General features: G+C 38.4%; 2 protein-coding genes and 1 long non-coding RNA gene across 3 annotated transcripts in view; 2 read left to right on the forward strand and 1 right to left on the reverse strand.

The window, feature by feature from the left end:
- Positions 1–25,716, reverse strand: part of col25a1 (collagen type XXV alpha 1 chain) — a 719,149-nt gene that overhangs the window by 615,047 nt on the left and 78,386 nt on the right. The gene's annotated exons all lie outside the window — the stretch shown is intronic.
- The window catches only part of LOC309486319, a 371,979-nt gene that overhangs the window by 241,290 nt on the left and 104,973 nt on the right, over positions 1–25,716 (forward strand). The window contains exon 5 of the long non-coding RNA XR_014201470.1: positions 5,882–7,988. This is a non-coding gene — a long non-coding RNA (uncharacterized lncRNA). The remainder of the gene's footprint in view (positions 1–5,881; positions 7,989–25,716) is intronic.
- On the forward strand, positions 20,485–23,641 carry LOC309485848 (uncharacterized protein). The gene is made up of 7 exons (XM_082152907.1): positions 20,485–20,587; positions 20,684–20,810; positions 20,963–21,261; positions 21,352–21,442; positions 21,530–21,646; positions 21,754–21,829; positions 21,938–23,641. The coding sequence occupies exons 1-7, from the start codon at positions 20,505–20,507 to the stop codon at positions 22,078–22,080; spliced, it is 936 nt and encodes a 311-aa protein (XP_082009033.1). The 5' UTR covers positions 20,485–20,504; the 3' UTR covers positions 22,081–23,641.

The raw sequence follows: 25,716 nt of genomic DNA on the forward strand, positions 1-25,716 counted from the left end.
CAGTGATGCTTGCTCTTCTTGTTGCTGTTCATGTGGAAAAGACTGGAGCATCTTGTCCGATCGTGGTGCCGCGGGACCTCCCCGTGCTGTAGACCCCTTGTTCCCAAGGTGCTTTAAATAAAGAAAAAAAAACTGATGGTTTTGTTCAGGTGGTTAACTGCCTCTTACGTTTTCATAGCTTCATTAGCCTGTTCTGTTTCAGTTTCAATCATAAATTTTCCATTTTACCCATGTATTTGTGATTGTGTGTATGTGTTTTTTTAAACTGTTTATTTGTTCGTGATTTAGTATAATCAAATTAATTGTGCACATTCACAAGAGTTTTGATTCTGTGGTCACTGCTTGAAGTAGCTTTGAGAAGGCATATATATATTCATATTTCTGTAAAAGAATTTGAAGCTGGTTTGTAGCATACCAAGAATAGAGACTACTTTGCTGTTATTAGTACTGTAACTGTTATTTGGACTTATTCAGTGTCTGTTTAATTATTCTTTATTTGTTATGTACATTTGTTGTGTTTTGTATTTACTCATATTTATATATTTAAGCACAGTTTAAACTTTATATTGTTTAATTTAAAATAATTTTAAAAGTATAAATCTGGTACCAGTATCATCAAAAAACCCAAACATTGTAATTATGCATAATTTGCTGATATTACTATAGTAAATTCATGTAGTAACGTGTAACTACGTCACCTTAAAATAAAGTGTTACCGAATTGTGCTATAATAACACCTACAAATGTGAATAATGTTATACACTACATATCTCTGTCTCCTTCAGATCTGGATTCTCCTCCTCTCTTTTGCTCTCCTCTTCAGATCTCTATCTTCCTCCTCCTCCATGTTGTTCTCCTTTGTCTCCTTATGATCTCTATCCTCTTCCTCGCTGTTCCTTTCCTCTTTGTCCTCATATCTGTCTCTTGTCTGTCTTTATTTGGGTTTAAATTAAACATTGTTAAATTAGACCTTATTTATTGCAGCACCATTTGTAAATACTTTACTATAGATAAGGTAATTTTATTATTTGTTTATTATTCATGCAACAATATGTATTACTGTAATAGTTTTCATTAATAAGCATTGCTTTATGTTTGATAAATAATAAGAACTTCTGTGCTGTTCTTATGAATTTTTTTAACATGACTTTGTGAAAGGCTAGGCAGACTACTAAACTGAATGAAATAGAATAGCCTTCATCATGGCCAGTGTTTGAGTATTTGGCATATTTCATTCTATCACCAACTTGCTCTACAGATCTGTGAACTAGAATTATTATGCTGCTGTTTTTGATAAGTGCTGATACCGTTTCTTACAGATAATATCATGATGATCATTTTGTCTTGCGTTTGTCTTACCGAATGTGGTATCTTGTAAATAAATAAGATATTACATATAATTTGGAAGTAAAACATAAAGTGTTGTACATTTTATTGGTGCAAAAATGAGTATGTGTATTTTGTATAACATTTGAAACTGCTTTTTATCACATAATTAAAAGCACCACTAAATTGTGTCATCTGTTACATAGCGACTACTGGACAAACATTTAGAAGTTTATTTTAAAATGTATTGAAAATCAAAACCAAGCTCTGTAAACTCTTGCATTTTACAACACTATAAGTGTGTCTCATCAGGTATCAAAAGTTCTACACACACTTCCAGTCTTCACGCCCACTTGGGCCAAATACAGGAAATACGTCATACAAGTAGACGAGTGGTCAAGTGCAAAGACTGCAAGTGTGGGTATTTGGATAGGCCCTCTCTCTTAAGCCCCATTCACTCTGCCAGCGTCTGCAGCAACATCATAGTTGTCATGTTGTAACATGTGAGGGGCACATTGTAACATTACCATATGACAGCTTAAAATGTTATCGGCTCTAATAAAAAAAATAAACAAGACAAACTCAAATATTTTCTCAATAAAATACAATTATTAACTTTTTCATTTTAAATGGGATTTTTTTATAATTAAAAATAGACACATTTTTGAGTTTGACAACAAACACACCACAAAACAGCTATACATTGACTTTCAAGTCTTTATTCACATTTTTCTCATGGTTTCTCAATAGAATTCAAGCAAGTATAGAATAGCATAGTTCTAATAGCGGCACATTGTAATGCAGTGTTACAACATGCCCCACCTGCGCAACTGGGATTTAAACCCGGCTAATGTCTTCTGTTACTTAGATCAGCATTAAACAACTCTCTCAACTATTAAATAACAGATTGGAGATTAAAACAATATCAGATTTGTCTAATTTTAAATTAACACAAAAAACAGAGATGAAAAATTAACTTACAGTTTTTCTAGATTGCTTAAACACATTTCTTGAAACTATGCCTCGTATTCTCAAAACTGTAAACACAAATCCATAACGTCTCACCCAATTCCCCAAACATCCTATTTTCAGGTGAAAATGAAGCTCTACACTCAAAACCATTCACCCTTGCTGAAAAACCAAACTTTGCCCTCAGACAGGACACACAAGCCCTCAAAATCACACACACTACAACATAGTCTTACACACTGGTGCAATAAATGCAAAACAACATTTCCAAAACTGGTAAGTTATGTTGCTTGTTATGTTGCGTGACAGGAGGGCCTCCACTCAAGGATACAATATGATGAAAAAGGCTAAGAATGTTCCACATATGGTTGAAATACCATCATTGGCCTAGAAAGATAACATTCTGGGAGTCAAGACTATAAAGGAGAAAGGATGCCCTCCCTTCACTGTCACACTCTGCAGCCACTCTGTGTGACTGTACGACTGCTGGCCTTTTCTTGCAAGAAAATAAACCTCATCAAAGACTATTGGAAATGTTTGTCTCTTATTCAGTGATAGAATTTTGTTTGCCACCACACCTCCCTGAAGGTTCTCGAGGTGACGGTAAAGCGACTAAAATTTGGCCTTACTTGTAGCCCAGCCTCCCTCATAGTCATACCACTGACAAAGACATGGCAACTAGAGTGACTTGAATTTCATCTGAGACTGCTTGTCTTCTTGCCCTTGCCCTTCATCCTCCTCCTAAGTAAATTAGCCCCCTCTAAATTTGGACTCTTAGTGTTTCCACTTGGGTAATTGTGTGCTAACTGAGCTGAAGCTGTGCTGACTTGAGTGAACAATTTTGAATGCTAGTGCTTTCTAAATGACAACATGGTGTAGGCCAGTGGTTCCCAAAGTGGGGGTCGCGACCCCGGCGCAGGGGTCGCGAGATGATTTCTTTAAAAAAAAGTGGGAAAAATATATAGGCCCTATATATTTTTGTTGCAATTAATTTAACCCTTTCGCACGTACGATCACACTGGGTAGATTTTCTGTTTGGCCAGTAAATCTCAAAAGGCTATCCGCCACACTGGCGGGTGAATGTTCATACCAAATTATGAAATTTTCAGCGCGCACGCTTTCTTTTCTCGAGAAAAGGAGTTTTCCCATAGCGTTCGCAACGCAATATTCGTTCCCTTATCTCTCAGGGAACCGAGGTTACGTTCTGCCTTCCCTTCCACATGAGTCAGGTAACAAAACTGACAAAAAAAAAATGTGTATTTCACCCCAATGATAGTAATATTTCATATATTTCTCACATTTTGATCAATATATATATATCGATTTTTTTTATTATACATTTCAAATTTTGCTCTGGACATTTTATTACGTTTGTATTCAACATAATAGGCCTACCTTATTATCTAAATTAAAAGTACTGAAATGAATGTATATGTGACAAAAAAAAAGGCTGTTTATTATTTTGGCCGGTAAAAAATATGCTTGGCTGGTGGATTTTTTTTCATCTACCAGTCCCCGTGGCAGGTGAGCCAAAAAGTTAATTTCGGACCCTGGGGTGGGGGAGGTGCGGGGTCGCGGGGCAGCAGCGCATTTATCATGGGGGTCGCGGGTTAAAAAGTTTGGGAACCCCTGGTGTAGGCAATGAGAAATGAAGGGATTTGTGTGTAGAGTTTTGCAATGACAGTTAAACAAATCTGACTCATGTGTCAAAACAGGGAATAGTGTTTATAGTTTAGTGAAATGGGTGTGATTTTTGATAAATGGCATTATGGTTTTGAAATTTTAGTTCAAAAGCCTGGTTATAGCGTTTAAGCAATCGAGAAAAACTGTAAGTAAGTTATTTACTTTTGCTATGGTTAAATAAAAGTTAAATAAAAGTCATATCTTCAAAAGATTTCTGATTTTCGGCACCATTTTTTCTCTATGTAGTGTTGATATGGCAACTAGTAAATACAATAAGTTTTGTCATGCAATCATGTGTGGAAGTATTTAAAAACAAGTGTGTTACAACTACCCCCCGTAAGGTTGTCCCCCGCTCACCTCTACTTAAGTATTTTTGGGGAGAATCTGTACGTTACTTGAGTATTTATATTTCAGTCAACTTTCACTTTTACTACACTATTTCCTAAATAAAATGTATACTTTTACTCTGATACATTTCCCAATAGCATATTCGTTACTTACTACAAAATAAAGTCGGAAGAACACAGACTGCAAGCAAGCAGGATTGACAATCAGTGGTCTGTTCCTTGTTTGTTAGATAACTGGTTAAATTCCTTTGTGTATGTGCAAACAAGTGCTCACACAACTGCGCACAACTATGGTTGATTTAATTTTCTACTCAAGACAGAGACCTGCCCAGGCATGTCATGCTAGTGTTGTATTACAAATTTATTAAATGTTTAATTTAGGTTTCAATACAATAGTATATAAACTGAGAAAGTTTAGTAGACTGAATTTAGCATTTGAGGTATAAATGATGATTATATCGGCTGTTAAACAGAGTTTCTAGCAAGAGATTCCTGCCAGACCTGTTTTCTCTATTGTAAGTTAAATGAGTCAGATTACTGAGACTCTTACCTTTTGTCTTTAATGGCTCTTTGAGCCAGAGCCCCAGCCCCAGTTGTTGAATAGTTAGGCTGATTGGATTGGCATCTATGCAATTGAATAGTTATGCTGATTGGATTAGGATTGGCAACCCTCTAGAGTCTAGGGCGGGTTCCTAAACCTGTATACTTCATTTACATGCTTTGTTCCGAGTGTATCCACCTCTATGTAAATCCCTCCCCCTAAATGTATATAAATTACAATGTAAAGTTCCTTAGTTTAGACTTGATGACTGCAGCTACGACAGCTCGTGTTCTCAATAAAGAATCCTGCTGAAGAAAGAACCAAGTCTCCTGGTCTATGCTTCGACGAAGGAAAAGTTTCCAACAGTTTTGGCACCGTGACCCGGATAGAGCTACTCACCTGAATCCAGATTGAAACTTCAAGCTCAACAAACATCTGACGGCATTCCAGACTGAATCTTCTGAATCCAGATTGAGACTTCAAGCTCAACAAAGATCTGACTGTGTTCCAGACTGAATCTTTCTGTACAACCAAGGGTTGGTGAGTGCCACTCTATCCAAAAGAACCTTTAAGACCAGTACAAATGTGTTATCCTCTGCGTCGTCAGATAAGAGTTAACAGACAGCTGTAGAGTTTGGTTAACTAAGTTATCCTCTAAAGTTTTCTTTCAGAGATGAAAGTTATCCTCTGTTCAGGCAGGGGAGATTAGCATTACATGTACATATTTGTTTATCCTCTGTGTAGTCAGAGAAGATTCATCCTCTGTTCAACCAGGGAATATTAACAACAGCTACAGTGTGTTAACAGTAGTTTATCCTCTGCTTTGCCAGGGAAGTGTTTCATCCTCTGTATAGTCAGAGAAGTTGGTTTATCCTCTGTCTAATCAGGGAAGGTTGTTTAACAGACTAGTTTATCCTCTACGTTGCTAGAGAAGGTTTATCCTCTGTAAAGTTAGGGAAGATTTATCCTCTGTTTTACCAGGGAAGGTGATATATCCTCTGTGCAGTCATAGAAGATTAACCCTCTGAGGTCGAGAAACGCGCCGACGCGTTTTGCTGGATTTTTTTCACATAGCAGCAACATAAACTTAAATTACTCCGTCATTTATGGTTATACAGAAAAAAGAAATATAAAAAAAGAATCTGTGATATTTCTACTTTTGTATGTGTCCACTTACAATCAAATCAAAACATTGTGCTTTTGTAAAATAAAGAAAATAAACAGGGTGTGCGTTCTGCCTCTCCGTCGCTGTGAACTTTTTTTTCTTGAGCACGTCTATAAACTGAAACAAAACTCAGCGAATACTTCTCACACATTTATGAGCCATATACCTTTATACACATTTAAGTGTGTACTTTTAAATGATCGGATTCAAACTGCAAACAAATATTCTCTGTTTAAGTAATTTGTATAAAACCAACAGGATGTCCAGTATCTCAAACGCTTGCTAATTATTTTTTTATTCGACACGCCCACTCGCGCAAAAGAGATTCACATGCAAATCTCCACATGGGACGCAAACGCCCTCGTTACCTCAAACACAAAACACCAAAACACTTCACAAGTCTCTGCTTTTCGTCGAGTTTGAAAGACACGTCTGAGCTTACATTGGATTTACCTCAGAAGAAGAAGAACGCGATTTGAAGACAAGAAAGATGTAAGGTAAGAAATTCTTACTTATTAGTTTATGGTATTGTTGCATAAACTTCACATTGCAGTTGAACTGTTGCTAGATATATGGTGAATATTATACTATTTAGACCCGTGTTTCCTGTTAAATACTGTTTGTGGATATCTGCTCAAACATAGATATGTATAACCATAATGTTTAATATTTTGGAGCGCGATGGCGTTTGAATGTATCATATTTTGGAGCGCGCTGTGGGTTTGAATGTATCATATTTTGGAGCGCGCTGTGGGTTTGAATGTATCATATTTTGGAGCGCGATTGCGTTTGAAAGGAAAAATGCACCAAACATTAGGCTTTATGTTTTTACTATTATCTCATTTCATATCATCATAACGAATGGAAACATTTGAAGTAACATATGATAATCAATATATTTTTCTCTAGCGTAGTTGTTCTTGAAGTCTTTTGGAAGATTTAATTTATTGTTATTATTATTTTATGCAGCACTGCGTAGCCTATGCCTACAAGGCACAACAAACCTGGTGTTCATTATACATTGTTGGAAACGTGTGTGTGTGTGTATTCTGTGAATTTTAAAAAGAAATTTTAACCAGAAAAATCTAAAATCTATTCCCAAAATCGTGCAGCCCTATAGTTTCTCTTGATATCAGTATGTTCACAGTTTTTTCTTTTTTTTTTTCTTTCAGGGACCAGATGCAACTGAGTCCTGCTGACTTCAACATTCACATGAGTCTCTGTACATGAACATGGTAAAGTGAAAATCAAACACCTTGGAAATGAAAGGTACGTACAATGTTTTTAGGAATGGCACAAAGGTCTCTGTCTTTGGATCATTGTTTTCAATGTGCTCTTTTGTCATTTGTATTTTTGGATTGTGTTGTGTTGTAAATAAATCCAAACAATCTAAAAGCCATTCTTTTTTAAATCTCCTCATTCTTTGTGCAAGGTTGCTCTGAATGACAGGGCCTGATCGCTCCTAATAGGGCAGTTAGGGGAGTGTCTTTGTCTTTCTCAGGTGTTAAAGGCTTACATATTAATGAGATGATCACGCCTCTTCGCATATGGCTTTGTCACACAAAACACGTCTTAGAAATTTTTAATCAATATATTGTCTTATCTGAATGAGCAGTCAGGGTGATTTTCACATAGTTTTGGAGCAAATATTCTAGGCTATGTCATACAATTTTCAAAAGTCTTGTGAAGAAATAATCAGTATGGGTTTCATGGCCTTATTTCAGTGAGAATTTTTTTTTTGAATTTTCACAAACCACGCATAAATGTCATTATCTCAAAACTACAAACTTTTACATACATGCTGCTGATATATTATTGTAGCAGAGTTTGTGCTGAATACAGTGTACTTAGACTTTAGCCATGAAAATGTCACTAGTAACAGAAAAAAACACAAATGTCAGAGCATGTCAGAACACCTCCAGGGCCCAGAAAACAGCTCAGACCTCAGAGGGTTAAAGTCAACACAGACAATCAACAGAAACGCAAATGTCCTAAGAGAGAGGGCAGCTGTTATTACTGTGGTAAGCATGGACATTGGAGAAAAGAGTGTAGGAAAAAGAAAAATAACTTTAGAGAAGTTAACAATGCTACTCAGCTTCTACTCAGTCTGCTTGCTACTCTGAAGCAACCCCTCCCCTCGTCATTAAAACCCCCTGAGGTCTACGGTATCGCCGGCGATACCAGCTCGCTTTTTTTTTATTAGTGTAAAAGAAACTCATAAATACTCTGTTGACTTTGATTTTCCATAGGAGTTTCATACATCAATCGATTCTGTTAAATGTGTATTATTTTTGTGTATACTCACAATAAAAACAAAGTGTTGTGCTTTTTGCCAAATAAAGAAAAATAAACACGAAGCGAGTTCTGCCTTCTCTCTGCCAGTGAAGTCCATTCTGAAACGCGTCCGAAAATTAACAATAACTCAGCGAATACTCAGTCAAACAGACATACAGGCACACAGGCATGAAGCTTGAATTCTCATCTTTTAAATGAAGTAATTTATATAAAAAGCTAATATTCTCATCTTGTGAAATCTGTATTAAAAGAGAGCGATTCCAGTCGAGCTCATCTCATCTCATTACGTTATAATCGGCCACGCCCACGGAGAGCGCGCGCTATTCAAACGCAAATGGCTGAGGCAATCCTGTGAACGCCCCCATCAGCTCGAGAAAACACACAAGTTTATTTAGATCATTGTTTACACCGTCTTGCAGCGCTGTGAGGAATAATACTAATGGAAAATGTCCCTCAGAAGTGCGGGTATATCGAGGAGCGAGCTGAGGAATACTGTAAGTTTTTTCCTTCTCACGTGAATTTCTTCACGTGGGTTTCTGTTTATGAATGAATAAACGGCACAGATGCGCGCTGTTTACCACAGCTGGCAAAGACAGTTTAAATTTAAATCGCGTGTGTGAATGAATGATGATGTTTTAGCAAACTGCATTGCTATACTGAGATAAGTAAACATCGACTGAATGTTGAAATAAAATGTAGGCTATTTGTATAAGCAACGTATTAAACTGCAAATTAACAATATGCCCTAATATTTCATGAAAACAACGTTACAGTCAGACGCAATATGAAAGACAACATTTTGTTGACTAGATTTGGGTACAGTTTTTACTGTAGAATATACTGCCACATCAAATAAGCTTTTGTTTAGCAATTTCTATATATAAAATACTATTTTTGTCAAAAATAAAGTCATCAACTAAGATGTTAGCTGTGCCAATGTTGGTTATATTCAAACTAATGAATACATAGATAAAATGTAGGCCTATAGGCCTAATCATTTTTTTTTACAAAGAAAGAGTACACTTGAAATATTGTTGAAATTGTAATTATTGTTGTAATTGTAACCGTTTTAATAAAATAGCAAAACATATTTACAAGATAGATGTAAGCAAAATCTTAAATGGTCAATATAAGTCTTCTTCTAAATATATCTTTTGTCCTTGCATTGTGGCTCAGTCAGTGTCACACCTAAGTGAATGGCTCATCATTATGCAGAGTGGGTGTATTCTAAGGTGTAAACAACTCCTCGTTCACGCCCCCTCGCATATTGGCTTTCCAAGCAAAACCTGTTTTACATCAATTTAAATCAATGTATGGTTTTATGTGAACGATAAAGCAAGACTATTTTCACATAATTTTGAAGAAAAAACTCTAGGCGAGGACATCCATTAGTCAAAAGTCTTATTGCCACATATTTAGTATGTGTTTTGTGGCCTTATTTCAAAAACTTTAATTTAATCGATAACCACGCATAAACATTATTCTCTCAAAAATGAAAACATGTACATACATGTGGCTCACATATTATTGTAGTCCTGTTTGTGCTATATAGAGTGAATTTACACCTTTGCCATTAATATGTTTATAAGCAACTGAAAAAAGCACAAATGTCAGGGCATGTCAGACCATCTCAAGGACCCCAAAAACCCCTCAGACCTCAGAGGGTTAAACTTGTGGGGCAGCTTGTTGAGGTGTTAACCATTTGGGCTGTGAGTGCTTAATTTCCCCAGTAACCTACAACAAAGATTAAAGACTTTTTTTTTTTTATAGAACAAAAGGAAAGTCACTGTCTCAGCCTTCCTTTGGGGGACACTGGTTAAGTACACTCACAGCCTTAAATGTTATGCTACAGCACAAGCCATTCACTCATCCATCCTCTATGGATTATGATGTCTGCTATGACTGATGTTTTCATTGGAAGATGGAAATGTTGCACAGTAAAGTTTGCAAATCACCTACAGGGACAGAATAGGACACACAGACCAGTGAGGAGCCCAGGGAAGAACCGAATGCAACAGGCTTCAGGAGCCAACCCTGCGGTGAAGACTCCCTCAAAGGCCTTCCCCATCCACTAGTCCATCCTTACCTCACTGTTCTTTAGGTGTCGCATGAATTAAGAAATAGGGAAAGAAAGAAACAACAATAGCAGACTCTGAAAAGGATACAACCCTGGTGTTTGAACAAATACTGCTCTGTCGTCTTTTGTTTTCTTTCTTCCTCTGTGCAGGTACCACTTGATGGCTGTCCCGAGAACCATATGCACCGACCTCCACACCTGCGTATGAAGCCACAACCTCTAGAAAACAACTAGACCCACTGCCGAGCCAACTATGACAAAAGAAAAAGAAAAAAATACACAACGCAGAGACTCACATACGGAACATTCAGTCATCCATCAACATGATCAAGATTGCCATACCATCATGGACATTGCACAAAGTGTAGTCTCCAGAAACAACATATTCTTAGGGCTGATGAATATGTAAAAAAATGCCTTGTTTGCTTGCCACACCCGCCTTCAGTATGCTGGTAAGACATGGGACTGCAGAGGCGAGGAGAGCACAGGAGAGTAGGGAGAGGATGGACAGGCTGTTTTCTCTTCTTGAAAGAATGATTGAGAAATATATATATATATATATATATATTAGGGGTGGCACGGTTCACAAAACCCACGGTTCGGTTCGTATCACGGTTTTAGGGTCACGGTTTTCGGTTCTGTACGGTTCTTGTTGTTGTTTTTTCTTTTAATCTTTAACACTCCAAAAATTTACTTCAGCATATGATATATAGCTGAATTATCTAATTATTAATTAATTTATTTCATAAATGGGGTGTGTTTGCAAAACGCAGCTTCTCATTTCCCGTGGGCTGTGTCGGACAGTTATTTGTCACCACTTTTTGCCAGGGTTGATATTATGTCCCAGCACGGATGTACCAATACAAATAAATAAAACATTTCCAGTTAACTAGCAAAGTATTCGTTTCGTTCGTTTGTTAAATAAGAAGCAATCTAGCGCTGAAATGTGTTTTTTTTAATCAAGTGATCAAAGTGCTCGTTGCCGTTGCGATCAGTGGCGCTGATACAGTGTTCTCGTGGCTCGCGCACACACCGCAGCGGCCGCACATTCTTCACTCAGACGCGCGCTTTAGTCCGTTGAGGAGACTCTAGGCTACTCTATTCGTTCCGATGAAATCACAAAACAAAATTCATACAAATCTGTCCCTGCTTGATATACAATCGCTGATAAACATAATCGGTTTTGATGAAAAAGAAAAATATATACGAGTGCAGATTAGAACTCAGAACCTTTGACACGCTTGGCAAGTTCTGCCACTGGACCATTAAAGTACATACCGGTACGTGGAACAGTCGATCTATGTAGCCTATTTATTCACGTGAAAAAAACAACATATAGCCTAGTGGAGTTGATCTCATTAAATGTCTAAGTAAACCCAGTGTACTATTTAAATCGATTGCTGGACATTGTAATGTTATTCTACATTTGTCTGATTTATGATTTAGCATTGTATTAGCAGTAGCACGGGCACAAGGCTACATTGCGCATGCGTCGAACCGTGCGAACCGCGCGACGCACACACGCACCGAACCGAGACAAGCGAACCGAACGGTTCGGATGTTTTTTCATGTACCGTGCCACCCCTAATATATATATATATATATATATATATATATATATTCATATATATATATATATATATATATATATTCTTGTTTAACTTTTTTTCACTTATATTTTTTAAAAGGAAAAACAAATTCTGAGCATTTATTTATTTGTATGCAACTTTAAATGTGTAAATAAAAGAGAATTCATTGCTCTGGACATTGTTTATTTTTGTAATGACAGTTATAATTTCTACATGAAACAAATTCTTCTATACCTTTTTTCCCCCAACTATATACAACATACGTTAAACATCTCAACATCAACATAAACATTTAAATTTACAGTACATAAAATAAGAAAAAATTATGTAGACTTTTATTCACCTAAGGTGGTGCTGCTGGACCGGGATGGGCTCCACAAAATAGACCCTGGTAAGGCCAACAGGTCTACCAACAGGTTTGCAGGGCTGACTCATGGAATAAATATTGAGATACTTTATTACACTAAAGTACTTTTAATAACCACTAATACCGCATTGGGGAAAAACTACTAGTCATATATTTAAAACCTTAGTTAAGCAAAATTATCTTGCATACTCTAATGTACTTAAGGTATCAAGAGTAAAAGTAAAGGAATTCTGCAGGAAAAAAACCTTGTCAGGGTTTTTATGGTTGTTTTGCATTTATATTACTGCATTTGTTGCATTTTTCTTATGAATATTTTCAAGGTTGATACATTTAAACTATATACTTTTGTGTAGTTTAATGTAAAACAATGCATCATATTGTAAAATAACATAATTTTGTAGTGTTGCTGTCCTGTGTGGGAAAATTACTTCCGAGTATTAACGAAGTATGTAGTTCCTTACATACCAACACTGGTTATTTTGAAAATTAAAGTAACAAAATGTAGGCCTATTGTCACAATATTAACAAATTGTTGCTAACTACAGCTCCGTCCCATTTCAAAGGGCGCATCTGAAGTGCTCGGACCGGTCTAGCCTACAGATGATTGTTCTCGTCGCCTAGCAACAGTGACTGATAGCTGCCAATGATGAGTGGGAGTAACATTCGCACTGGACTTTTTATATTCAACTGGGTTTTATATTCAAATAGGGTTGAAAACCTGTGTAAATATATTTACCATGGTCCATTTATGTGCATAATAAAAATAATACACTAGCCTACAAAATCGCATCAAGGTAAGATATAAATGAACATTTGAATCTTCGGCTAAGCCAAAAGTACATGACCTGAAACATCCTTACCATGTCCTCCAGTAAAATATAAAACATAAAAATGACAATAGCCAATTCTGGCTCCATAGCTGTTTACTCAATTATATCAAATGAATTATCAGGATGGCAGCTGTCCTCTTGCACCGTTGCTTGGCGCCTGGAGCGGTAATCGGGAACACCTGGTTGCGCAATTAGGAAATCCTACGAAGGCTATATGATGCGTCCTTCAGAGGACGCATAGGCTGCATCATTTGAAGTCCGCGGACTTCGAAGGATGCAGCCTTCACATTGGGACACAGCTTCGGACTTCGCTTCTGAGTTTCCAACACTAGCAAGCGACTTTGTTCCACTCAACAAGTCTGTGGCGGAGGTGGTGAGACGACGGACCAAGGGGGAGCCGGTGGGACGAGGGAACCCGGTGGAGTCGAAAGGCAGAGGGTGTCTGGTAGAGCCGAAAGGCAGAGGAGCCAAGGTAGAGCTGACAGGTCGACAGGCAGAGACGGAGCGAGATGATCTGAGGCCGGAGGCGGAGCCACTGGATCTATCCGCTGAGGCACTGATGGTAGTTGTAGGACCTGAGGCTTGACGTGAGTGCTTGGCATTACAGGAGATGGCGAAGGGCTGACAATCTCCAGCAGAGGAAGATGGAGATTTGACAGGGTCGAAGGTAACAATCCATTGTTCATGCAGGTGTCTGTGCTGTCTAGAAACGGTGATGAAGGTTCCGATAAAACAGATAAAGATTCTATCCAGTCTATAGTGCTGTCCAGAAAAACAATGAAAAAACAGAAATGGGGTTGGATAGGGTGGGAGATGATACCTCCACGCTGAAGTCAATCAGCTAGTCCTCAGTCTCAAAATCCACCAAAATAACCTCGGCCACTGATGTCGTGGGCTTACACCCCTGGTCAGACACACTGGGGGGCTCCTCTTCTGGGGTGAGGGTCAGCGCTGTCCACTTGTCCTCTGGCTCTGGCTGACGCGTCTAGGAAGGGTGGTAGCTCTCCGTCTGCGGGGGGCTCACACAGTTCCTCTGTGGTCGCAGGAGGTGAAACGGGCTGTAGGTCCGGCTGTGTCCTGGACCGGGGGTAGACACTTTCCAGACACCGGATGATGTGTGAAGTGACAGAAGTGTTTAGTAAACATAAAAAGAAAGTGGCTCTCCTGAGCCACAGCAGGAAACATGGCTGTATATTCCATTATTGGTCATTGTTCTGGGTTCAAGGGTGAAGATGAAAATGAAGGAGAGTTCAAAAAGGTTTCTATAAACAAAATGGTTCTTTAATGAAAAAAACTAAAGATGAATAAGTCCAGATAACTATGACAGTACATTTACTTAAAGGCCATCTTTCAATTTAATTTTATAACTTAATTTATACAGAATCTTGTATGAAAATGTCAATTCAAAAAGACATACATAAGAATACATATGTTTTACAACACCCACGGGCAGAAATTAAGAAAAAAGTGTACCTATTCTAAGCTAGGCTTCAAAAAACCGCCCTTTTCCAGAGAACGCGTCATATGACGTAACGACAGGCAAACAAAGCCGGGGGCGCTGATGAAGATAACAGTATAAAGACTGGCCTGCCTCTCTCTCCTGGTCGCACTTGTTCCACAGACTGTACTTGTGACTTCTGTGTGGCAACTGGGCCTTCTTGCAAGAATAAATTACTTTTTAATGATCATTTGATTCCAGACTGTCTCTTACGCCAAAGATGATTGTTTAGTGAATTAAACTGCCACAACAATTGGTGTCAGAAGTTGGGATTCCATGGCGGTTTCTTCTGGCCCTGAGTAAAGCGGATTGACGACTGATCAACCTGAAGCACCAGGCTTTAGTCTTACCTCGCAGAATTGAGAGAGAAGAGCCAACTGCCAATTAATTCCAAACCTTTCCTGATTTCGGGTGAAAATTAGAGTAAGCGCGCTGAAGTAAAATCCACAGGCAATAGTGAAAGAAGGAAAATAACAGCCATTATGGGGACATCTAATAGTAAATACTGCACACCGGTATACTGTGCAATGAAGAAACATTATGGGCAAAATGCATGCAAGTCAAATTAAGTGATATAAAGATGAGGAATGAACAAAGGTTTTATTAAGCAGAATGGGGAACAATTATATATTATATAGTTGAAGGAGGAGGCAGCTATAATGGCTGTCTGTGCATTTTAGGGATTGAGAAATGAGAAAATAATGATAACATTAATTTGGATTTGTTTTAATTAAATTGATGGCATATAGTACAAATTTTATACTTTATGAAGAGAAAATTAATGCTGCCAATGATAATGATGAAGATTATGATTCGGCTATGTGATTAAATCTGCCACTGGTGGACTGTAAAAGAATACAGAGAACTGCTTATCAGTGGCTCTGTTTACATTCCTGATTGGGACACACTGCTTCAAGGGTGTGCAGTAAGTTGGAGCCATTTGAAAGCTCAATGATCAAACTATAGGCAAAGAGAGTGTTTTAATTGTGGTCAGCAGGGCCATTTAGCCCGTAATTGTAAATGGACACTCAGAAAGTTAAAGGAAAGTGATAATGTGAAAGTGACGTGTATTAATGTGGGTTTGAAAGTAGAACAGTAATTAAATGACGATATTAAAGTTTTCGTCTGAGAAAGAACTAAGAATGTGAACACAGTGTTAAAGAAAGTCGAACGTATGAGTAAGTGAGGTAGAAAAGAAAGTTAAAGGAAAGTTGATAGATGGAAGTCGTAAGAAGATTGAAGGTTAAAAGAAGGTTGAAAGATTTAAGTCGGGAATCCTTTTGAAGGAAAGAGCTAGTGAATTGATGAATACAGGTTGATGTAAAATTACAGATAATGACAAAATATGAGTTGCTAAATGTAAAATGTGTAGAAATGCATATGATTAAACAAACAGCTTGTTAGTGTTTTGAACGTGGATGGAATAGTGTTGACCATGAAAGAACTAGGAGCTGATGTTTTGCTTTAAAAAGATAAGCTTGTGATTGGCTGAAACAGTTTGCTTATCTGAATCTGGTGTGTGCTGTGGCTGAAACGGCCAGTGCGACAGAGACACGATCTGAGTGAAAATTTGTAATGTCTAAATTCCCTGATGTGGGCAAAAGACAAATATGAAATATGGTTGTTGGAAAATACATGTAAATTCTGGCAAAGATGCCTAGCGCTGGGCTAGAGTTAAAAGATGGTAGATTAAGTTTGATTTTAGAAGTTTATGAGAGTGCAGTGTACCAGTCCTAAATGCTTCAGGGTCTCTCTCTCTCATTCAATGTCAGCTAAAAGCTGTTATCTGAGCCTGTGTCATAAATGATAATAAGATAATATAGTAAGGCACAGTGTTTTAGTTGAAAACCATAGACATGGATGTTAAAAGAAATCATGCTACAAGGCAGTTCAGATTTCATACATTCAAAGGGAAATTTGTAAATGTTTTAAAAGTAAAACTGAATGACTTTAAAGAAGTCTTAAACGATAGAAGGGACGTTTTTGACTAGTTTAATTCAGGACCAGTAACTTCTTTGTCTGATTTTAGCCTCCACCATGAAACAGGGCTGATGGCTCCGGCTACAGATGTAACAGTAGACTGAATAGACGGATGTGATTAAAATTCACTGAGATTTTGCTGATTCGGACAGATTTAACAGATTTTTGTGATTAAATACTGTTGTTATTAACCTGTCTCCCTGTGTTAACACTATTAGGCAGTCCAGAGTGCTCTGGTGACTCTTGAATGTGCCTTTCCTAAGCTCCAGAAAACAACTGAGTCTGTTGGGGAAAACTGATTTCGTGATGGGAAAGAGCGGTAACCAAGTGTGTACGAAGTGATTACCCCAAAGACGGGTAAGATCCTTTGGCCAAAGGTCAACCTAAGACAGGGGAAGTCACGCCACAAACACTGGGCATCTCCATAATGGGGAGGTGTTTTTATGTGAGAAAGGTATTAGAGTTGAGCAGGTGACTGTGAGGCCAGCAGCATCAGCAGATCACTGAGAGGACGGATGGGCTGTGAGGAGTTACGGCACGCCTGACCCAGAAAATGTGAGTTCCTCTATATACCACTCACCAGAAAACCGCATTCATTGTATGGCTTGTTTTTCATTATGACAAGTGTCTGCAACTATGCCAGGGGACAACACCCTGAAGAGAAGAAAATTATAGATTAAGAGCTAATGGGAATGGGCTTTCAAGAGCCAGCTGAGACCATGAGGGGACTGTCATTATTTGTGGAGACAGTAACAAAACTTAATTTATGTCAGGAACATGATGCTGGTTGCCTTATGGGCAAGGGAAAATTATAGAAGTGTTGATATTGAAATAATATGTCTGTAAGATAGTTTTAACTCCTGAAGGTCATTAGACATGTTGGTGGCTAAAGATGAAGACAGCTTGTGATGAGTTAAAATTTCTGGATAACAAAGGTTAGGTGAATTGAGTATTTAAACTAAAGATAACCTTAGAAATGCTCATAGCATAATGTATTTTAGATTGTTGTAATGGTACTAATTTGAGTTAAACATTTGTATTTAAAAATTTGTGAACTATTAAGGGTTCTAGACTATGATTTATTTAGTTACAGTCTTAGGGGGCTGTTGAAAAGATTATCTGTTTATAGTGAGAGAGACTGCTGAGTGGAGGAAGGGTACTCTGTCTGTCTTTCTGTTATCGGCCTGATAAAGCAAGCTGAAGCAAAATAATGATAATGAACAAAAACAACCCAGCTGACTTTTCTAAGAGAAAATGAAAATAATGAACAGACGTGCTTTGAAACTGGTTAAGAGACAATGTAAAATTAGATCAAAGCTACAGGAAAATGAGAAGTTTAAAATCTTATAAAAAAATTTAAATATGTTTAGAGTAAACACCAAAAGATATGAATATGAGAATATGAGCGGTTAATAGTCAGGTATGTGTGTGTGTTTGTTTGGCGGTGACAGCATTGTATGTTTTATGAGTGTTAATTCAGGTTTGGTATGTGTTTGTTTAGGGGAGCTATTCTGTCTGAATAGTGTGTATATTGTGTCATTAACATCTGGATGAGTATTATCATGACAGATGGGTTAAGGCAAATGACAAATTTTAAAGAAGCCAAAAAATCTGATGAAAAGACAATACAGAACACGGGGCAAGCTTTAAGGTGATTAGTCATCAAGCTCTGTCTGGCAGTAATTATTTTTGACATTTATGGTGTTGATTTGAATTACTTTCTGGATCAGTTTATGTATTTATGTAAATCTGAATTGTGAAGTTGCAGATCGTCATCCATTATGAGTTGAGAAAATGGTACAGATTTGATGGCAACAACAAAAGTGACACATTGGCGAAGGCAATATTAACTTATCCAGAGAGCCCCTCACATTTATGAATATTGTGAACTGAACAAAGAAGGAGAATGTTGTTTGACTGATACTGACCAAGTCTGTACACCACGACCTGACCTGATAGAAACAATTGATGACTTTGACATTGGAAAATGTTTGTTGATGACTGACTTAAGAGACCAAACAACAGGCCTGAAAGGCAGGATATGTGGTGAAACTGAGGGCCGCTGTCCTTCAAATACTTCGATAAGAAGATGAGATTGTGGCTTGGAGTGAAGAATGTAATGTTTTGTTTCAGAGGCAGAGAAAGATGTCTGGGGGAAAAAACCCTGCAAGAAGTCATTCTTCTCCCTAACAAAAGTGTTGTATGTGTGTGCTAATAACAGGGACTGTTTCAACAGGGAACGCCAGGGCAGATGCGGCAGTACCGCAGACAAAAGAAACTACGAACTTTACTATCTGACAGTAACCTCGACATTTGTTTTTCTTTACAGAGCATGCAGACTTTTGATACAGGGCAGAATGTCAGGATGGATTGTGTCGAACAGAACTGATTCTGTTCCAAATGTAGAAATATTGTTTTGATTGACATGAGCAAAGTGGTTTGAGTGTTTTTCAGGTAAAACAAGGACCCTGAGTGCTATTCAGTGAGCAAAATTATCTGGTGACAATATGTTTCAGGCGGTTGATTCCACAGGTCACACCAAAAGGGATGACCGGCTAGACAAATGGTCAATAACAAAATAGCTAGGGTCTGCATTCACAGGTGACAACAGGCAGGAAATGGTTCATTCCAGTGGAGGTGCGGTCAGGATCTAAGGGAAAATCTTGTAAGGATCAGAAAGTGGTTGGAGAGGGTGGCACCTGGGTCCACGGCTCTCACCTTAGACTACACCAACCAACCTCAGCAACCCCACGCGCCGACGCGGAGGGCAGTGAGGGATCAAGGACGTGCTAGTAACGTACCTCCCTTGCCAGCGAGGGAAAGCCCATTGCAACGGCACGCAAAGTGTCATATTGGTGAAGACGGAATGTCCATGGGGCTAACGAGATGATCAACACACCTGGAGGAGGATGTGGACCAACTAATGGTTTAAGTTTAGCAGAATAATTTGTTTTGTGACGATTTTGATGATTTTATTTGATTAAATCAAACTAGGGCTTAGTATTGATATGGATCTAATGATTTGATTGGTGCAAATGTTTTCAGGGAAAGTAGAAAATCTATTCAATGATGACTCTTATGGTTAGATTTTATTAAATAGGGTATTAAATAGAGCTTACTAAGTAAAACCATTGCCCGATTGAATTAAAAGTTAACAAAAAAATGACAGTCCATTCTGATGATGAAACTGGTGAACAAAATGTGACGTTGATACTGATAGCGGAAGCTATAGTAACATGTGGTAAATGAATGTTTTCTTTATGTTTTCTGTTTATGTTTTTATTTTTCTTATTTCATTTTTGTTGAATTTTTCTGATGTTTTTATTTTTTGGAACGATGATGATATGTAAAGAGGGTTAAAAGCAGTAGCCATCCGTGTTACGAGATGGCATACAAGGACAGGGTTTGAATATGAGGAGTTTTCCTATCTACTTTATCTGTGTTTTTATAGCATGTTTTGTTTTCCTACTAAATATTAATCCAACTTTTTCTTGTTTATACTGTAATGACTGAGGGTCCGACCTATAGTGTTGGGGATGCAATGACAGAGCTCGTTCGTCTAGCCCGGTTCCAGAATAAACCTTTATCTGCTTGCTGTAAAATTAAGGGCCTATCCTTGGGAAAATAGCCTGAGCTTATTTCATTTTAAACTGCCACAACAGTGAACAATTATTAAGATGAATCTCTTTCATCTAAGCTGTACAGGTAAAGCCTCAGATGGTGGATGTGGGGACTCAAACCGAAAGGTTTGAGCATCACAGATCAACTCCACTGGCCAGTCCTGAACAAAGTGATGACGAATGGTCATTTTCTGATATCATCAACCATTCTGGTGATATGTCATGGAGTCCAGGGGAGGAGATGTTGAGCGAGTCCTCTGAGGAGGAACCAGAAGAGCTGGAATCTCTCAGTGACCCAAAGTAAAAACCTTTTTTATTAATGGAAACTCTTTCTGATTGTGTATCAAAAAATATCATAGTCAGAATTAATGTGTTTTTTCCTTTTCTTGTTTTCAGTGCTGTTGACAAGTTCATTGTTTGCCAGAGGCAGTTGCTGTCTTTGTTCACGGTTTGTCCTGCATGCTGTGGGGAAACCCAGGGACACATAATGCACCCGGAAGGAACCTTCATAAAAGTCAAGCAGGTAATGTCTTATTTGTCAACTGTCTGTGAGGAGCTGAATTATAGTCTGTGAATGTACAGTATGTATATTAATTATTTGTGTCTTAACTATACAGGTATTTCACTGCCTCATCTTAAAGCTGCTTGAGTCTTGAATCTTCTCTCATCTTTCAGGCCTGCGGAACTTGTGGTTATGAGCGTTACTGGCAAAACCAAGAGAAGGTGCATCGAAACATGCCTGCCTGCAACCTTTTACTCAGCGGTGCCATCCACTTCTCAGGTTGCATGGCTACTCAGACAATCAGGATGCTGAAGCTGTTTGGACTGCAGTGCATAAGTCCCGGCACTTTTTTCTGCCATCAGCGCTATTACACTATTCCTACCATCGTGCAGGCCTGGAGGAATGAGCAGAGGGGGATCATCAGGGAGTTGAAGGAGACTGGGGGTGGATTGATCCTGTCTGGTGACTGCAGGTAGAATGGTCCAGCTCACATCACTGATGTAGAACAGGTCAGTGTGTTTTTGCATTAACCTCTAAATGTAACTGTTTTTGACGTTCTTAGATCAGATTCTCCTGGACACTGTGCCAAATATGGTAGCTACTCCTTGATTGAGGATCGAATTAACAAAGTTTTGGATGTTCTACTTGTCCAAGTAAGTTGATGTCACATAGAAATCTTGCGTCTGATTTAGATACTGATATTACTGTTACTGTTCAGTAATAATCCGTTGGTTTTACAGAGCTCAGAAGTCCCAAGCAGCTCTTGGTGTGAGCTAGAGGGTCTAAAGCAGAGTATGCAGTTCCTGATGGACCAAGACATGCAAGTGTCTGCTCTGATAACAGACAGAAATCGGCAGGTAATGATGCTAGGAGAGATCTAAAGCTGAACAGCATTGACATGCACAGTATCACTCAAAATAAGTTCTAAATTCTATAAAATCAATTTGTGTCTTCTTTGTTTTAGGTGGCCAAGTGGGTACGTGAGAAAATGTGTTCAGAAGGAACAAGGCATTTCTTTGATGTCTGGCATATTGGGAAAAGTATGTATTGTGATGTTGGTAGTTCTATATAATAGACTTGTTTTTTGTAGTTAAATTCACTTTCCTAATAATTAGTTTGCTCTGCTCTGTTTGTCTGCTCTGGAACAGGTGTACAGAAAGCACTGGATGCTGCTGCAAAAGAGAGGGACTGTGAGGATCTGAAACTGTGGAGGCCAGCCATTATCAACCATCTGTACTGGACCGCAGCTTCCACTCCTACAGGAGATCCAGATGAGATGCAGGCAAAATGACAGAGTATGATAAATCATGTACAGGACATACATGAACACAGCACTCCTGCATTTACCAGCTGCGCACATCCACCTTTGGAAGGAGAGGCAAGAAACAAGGAGTGGCTGGAACCAGGTACAACATAGTAGTCTATGTTAAAAGATGTGAAATGTTTTGAGGCTAAACTTTTTTCAGTGCTTGTCAAGTTTAGTTTGGTTTTATCAATGTGTAACCCCATGTGTACTAATAATTACTTGTGTTATGAAATGCGACAGACTATATGACAGAATATGTTTTATTCAGGATCACCAGCAGCCACTAAACTGGAGAGTGTAGCTGCCAGGAAAGCACTGGTAAAGGATATTCGACAATTGTCACCTCAGCATCAGACATTCTCCCTGGAGGCCTACCATTCCCTCATTCTGCACTTTGCTCCCAAACACACTGGCTTTTCTTTTCTTGGGATGTACAGCAGGTAGTGTTATCACTTAAAAGTATCAATACTAATAAAATTAGGCATTTATTTTCATTGCAATACTTTTGTAGCAGGTAAATGATGACAGAATAAATATGGCTAAAAACTAATGCAGTCTTGTATAGCAGACCAAAATGTTATTGATTGATAACAGCATTACATATTGTTTGCAAAAAAAAAAAAAATTGCAAAGATGAGTCATTGTCTTAGACCCATTTGAACTGAAAACATTAATGTCATGTATTTGTGTTGCATTTCACTGCATTGGGTTAGCTTTGGAGGCCTAATGTTCTATCTTCTATCTACTTATCTCCTACAGACTTCTCTTGGCGGCCCTACATTACAATAGTAATGGCAACAGAGATGTAGCTCGAACCAGTGAGGGTGAGGCACGCTACGCCGTTCGCTACCCGCGGTTTCGGAAAGGTGGCTGGGTAGTCCACCCCATCAAGGAGAAACCATCTTACGGTTAGTAGATTCACTTAGTTTTTCAATATCTTTTTTATGTGGGTCAACCATGTTACTAAATGTGTTCTAAACATTTCTCTCCTCAAGGATACGCAACAAATCTTATGGTCTCTCTGGTAGAGGAATACTCTAAGTCACCACAGGCCCTACAAGAAAGCAGTGCTGTCTTGTCCTCTGCTGCCCCTGCTTAACCTGCTTAACAGGATTTACTATTTTGGTGTAGAAAAGCTGGTTCTTTAAATTGCAGTGTGAAATAATTTTTGTTCAAAACATACTCTGGTCTGCTGGCTTGGAGAGGGCCATGCTCCTGTCTGAAGTTCATGTATGCTATCTGCAGCACAAATGGATTCAGACAGGATGCTTCAAACCCTGGATGGAGTGTGAGGCAGGTAATGTCTTCTGGGGGATCTAGGGTTTGGACAAGGGACCAATAGGCGTCGACCTCCCTACAGCACACACTCTCCACTGCTGATGGCATAGCCTCACATCTACCACACAAGCACCTGTTAAACAAAATGTGCTAAGATAAACTCACTCTCCTTCCCTCCTTGTAGCTCTAGTGGTTGGTGTAAGACCTTGTAAGAAACGACATGTAGACTACCTACTTACTTCCTAAAGCTTATGTAAATATGCACTGTAAAAAGTCGGAAATACTAGGAGGGGAGTAGTATAACAGCCGGCTAAGTTCGGAATTCCAGCTGGCCGGTTATGTTGTTCAGATATACGGCCCAAACGCTTGACATCTGCAGAAGCAGAACATGCGGACACCTAGGTCTGAAAGCAGCTACTGATTAAAAATCAGTTAGCAATTTCTACAAAAATTTCACGGTAAACTATGTTGTGCAGAAATGCACAGCTTTTCCATCCCTGTCCAGACTAGCTGACCGTCACAGATGTAAGCTAACGTTATAGCCTACAGCATTCATTTAGAATCTGGGATCTAAATTCAACATTTTAAGACACGTTGCATATGGTGACAATCTACATGGATGCTTGAAAAACAACAAAGTCGACAGCAATATTGCTAAATATGATTATTAAAGATACTGCAATGTGATAAACAGAGACAACGTTAGCCACAATTAGCTATAGCCTGTGGTCACTCACCAAGACACCTGCCCAATTTTCCACCGATTCTCCTCACACCACAACTCTATCTCTCTCCTCTGTCCATTTACCCTTTCCCTTAACTCTGCCTGACCCCTCTCTTGCCTAGGCGGCTCATAATTATATGGCAATGGCCCATCGTAAGAGTTGACATTAGCCCCTACTGCAACCTCTTCACTGTCTGACTCCATTACGAAGAGATGAGATTTACCGGCCGTTGCGTCACTTCCGATCAGAGCGTTTTTGACAGCGGAAGTAATTTTACTCACACTTTCTTTTAAAAAACTTTTTTAATGCACATTTATGATTAATTTCTTCACGCAAATCGAGTTCCTACACTATTTATCTACACGTTCATTCACAGCGATCTTCAACTTGAAAGATGGGCTTTAACAGCACTAAAAACATATCGCTCTGTTCATGACTTCTGCTGCAAACTCGTTTCGAAACATTACGTTAAACAAGACTTCACTTTAAAACCTTAAAATGAATAACATTTCTGTAATCGTTTAACCATTATTTATCATGTAATTGACACAAGGCTGTAGCACAGACTGAAGACAGGCAGATAAAGAAAGTTCAAACACGATATTTAATAAGAGTTCACAAAATAAACACAGAGCGTAGCTGCAAACACATGTAAAGTAGTAGAAGACTGGACACTAAACTAGGGATGGCTGACGCGAAACAGTCGTTCCGAAGCTTTGCGAGATCCCGAAGCGCAGATGTTTCGAAACACTGATCCGAAGCGTGATTCAAAACACCCATGTCACGTGACTATGGCCAAACGAAGCCTCGAAGTGTTTCACTAAGTGTTTCATCAGGTGTGGTCCGCCGAATCAGCGTTTGATTGACACGGTCGGGAACAGACCACACAATCGCACATCTGTATAAAAGTGAAATCAACGCATATTGACCTCGTGGGTTTTTGTAAGAGGAGTTTGATTTTGAGATAGCGGATTTTTGGTGATATAGTGACATAGTGCGATTTGATTATATAGGCTATTTAGGCTTACATTTAAATTTACACAACACATTGACTGATAGGCTAGAGACAGACAGAGTATACATATAGTGACACATTAATAGATACATAAATATAAATATATATAGACAGCTAGATTAATAGATAGATATAGATAGATTATAGATACATATATAAATACATAGATAGATTATAGATAGATACAGATACATATTATATCTAGATACATAGGTACATATCTAGATACATATCTAGATACATAGATAGATTATAGATACATAGATAGATTCATATAGATAGATAGATTTGGATAGATAGATAAAATGGAGGCTCCCCAGAAGAGATGCCGTACATCTGTGGTGTGGGAGCATTTCCATTTAGAAACCCCAAATAAATATGAGATGTGTGTATTGTGATCGGCTGCTAGCCTACTGCAACAATACATCATCCATGATGCGCCATTTGAGGAGAATTTGAAATTTGTGTATTTGCCCAGAACTCATGATCCACTAACTTACTGGAAAGAGAGAGCAGTAATCTTTCCTCATTTGTATGTCCTTGCTAAAAAATATATTTGCACCTCAGCAACAAGTGTCCCTTGTGAGAGGATTTTTTCAAAGG

The sequence above is a fragment of the Leuciscus leuciscus genome (genome assembly GCF_965113295.1).
Source record: "Leuciscus leuciscus genome assembly, chromosome: 2".
NCBI lineage: Eukaryota > Metazoa > Chordata > Actinopteri > Cypriniformes > Leuciscidae > Leuciscus > Leuciscus leuciscus.

Excerpts from the sequence above, each read along its gene's own strand:
- LOC309485848 (XM_082152907.1), top strand. The coding sequence starts at position 20,505 with ATGTCATGGAGTCCAGGGGAGGAGATGTTGAGCGAGTCCTCTGAGGAG. Across the intron at positions 20,588-20,683 it reads GAATCTCTCAGTGACCCAAA|TGCTGTTGACAAGTTCATTG; the intron begins GTAAAAACCTTT and ends TCTTGTTTTCAG. Across the intron at positions 21,443-21,529 it reads TGGATGTTCTACTTGTCCAA|AGCTCAGAAGTCCCAAGCAG; the intron begins GTAAGTTGATGT and ends TTGGTTTTACAG.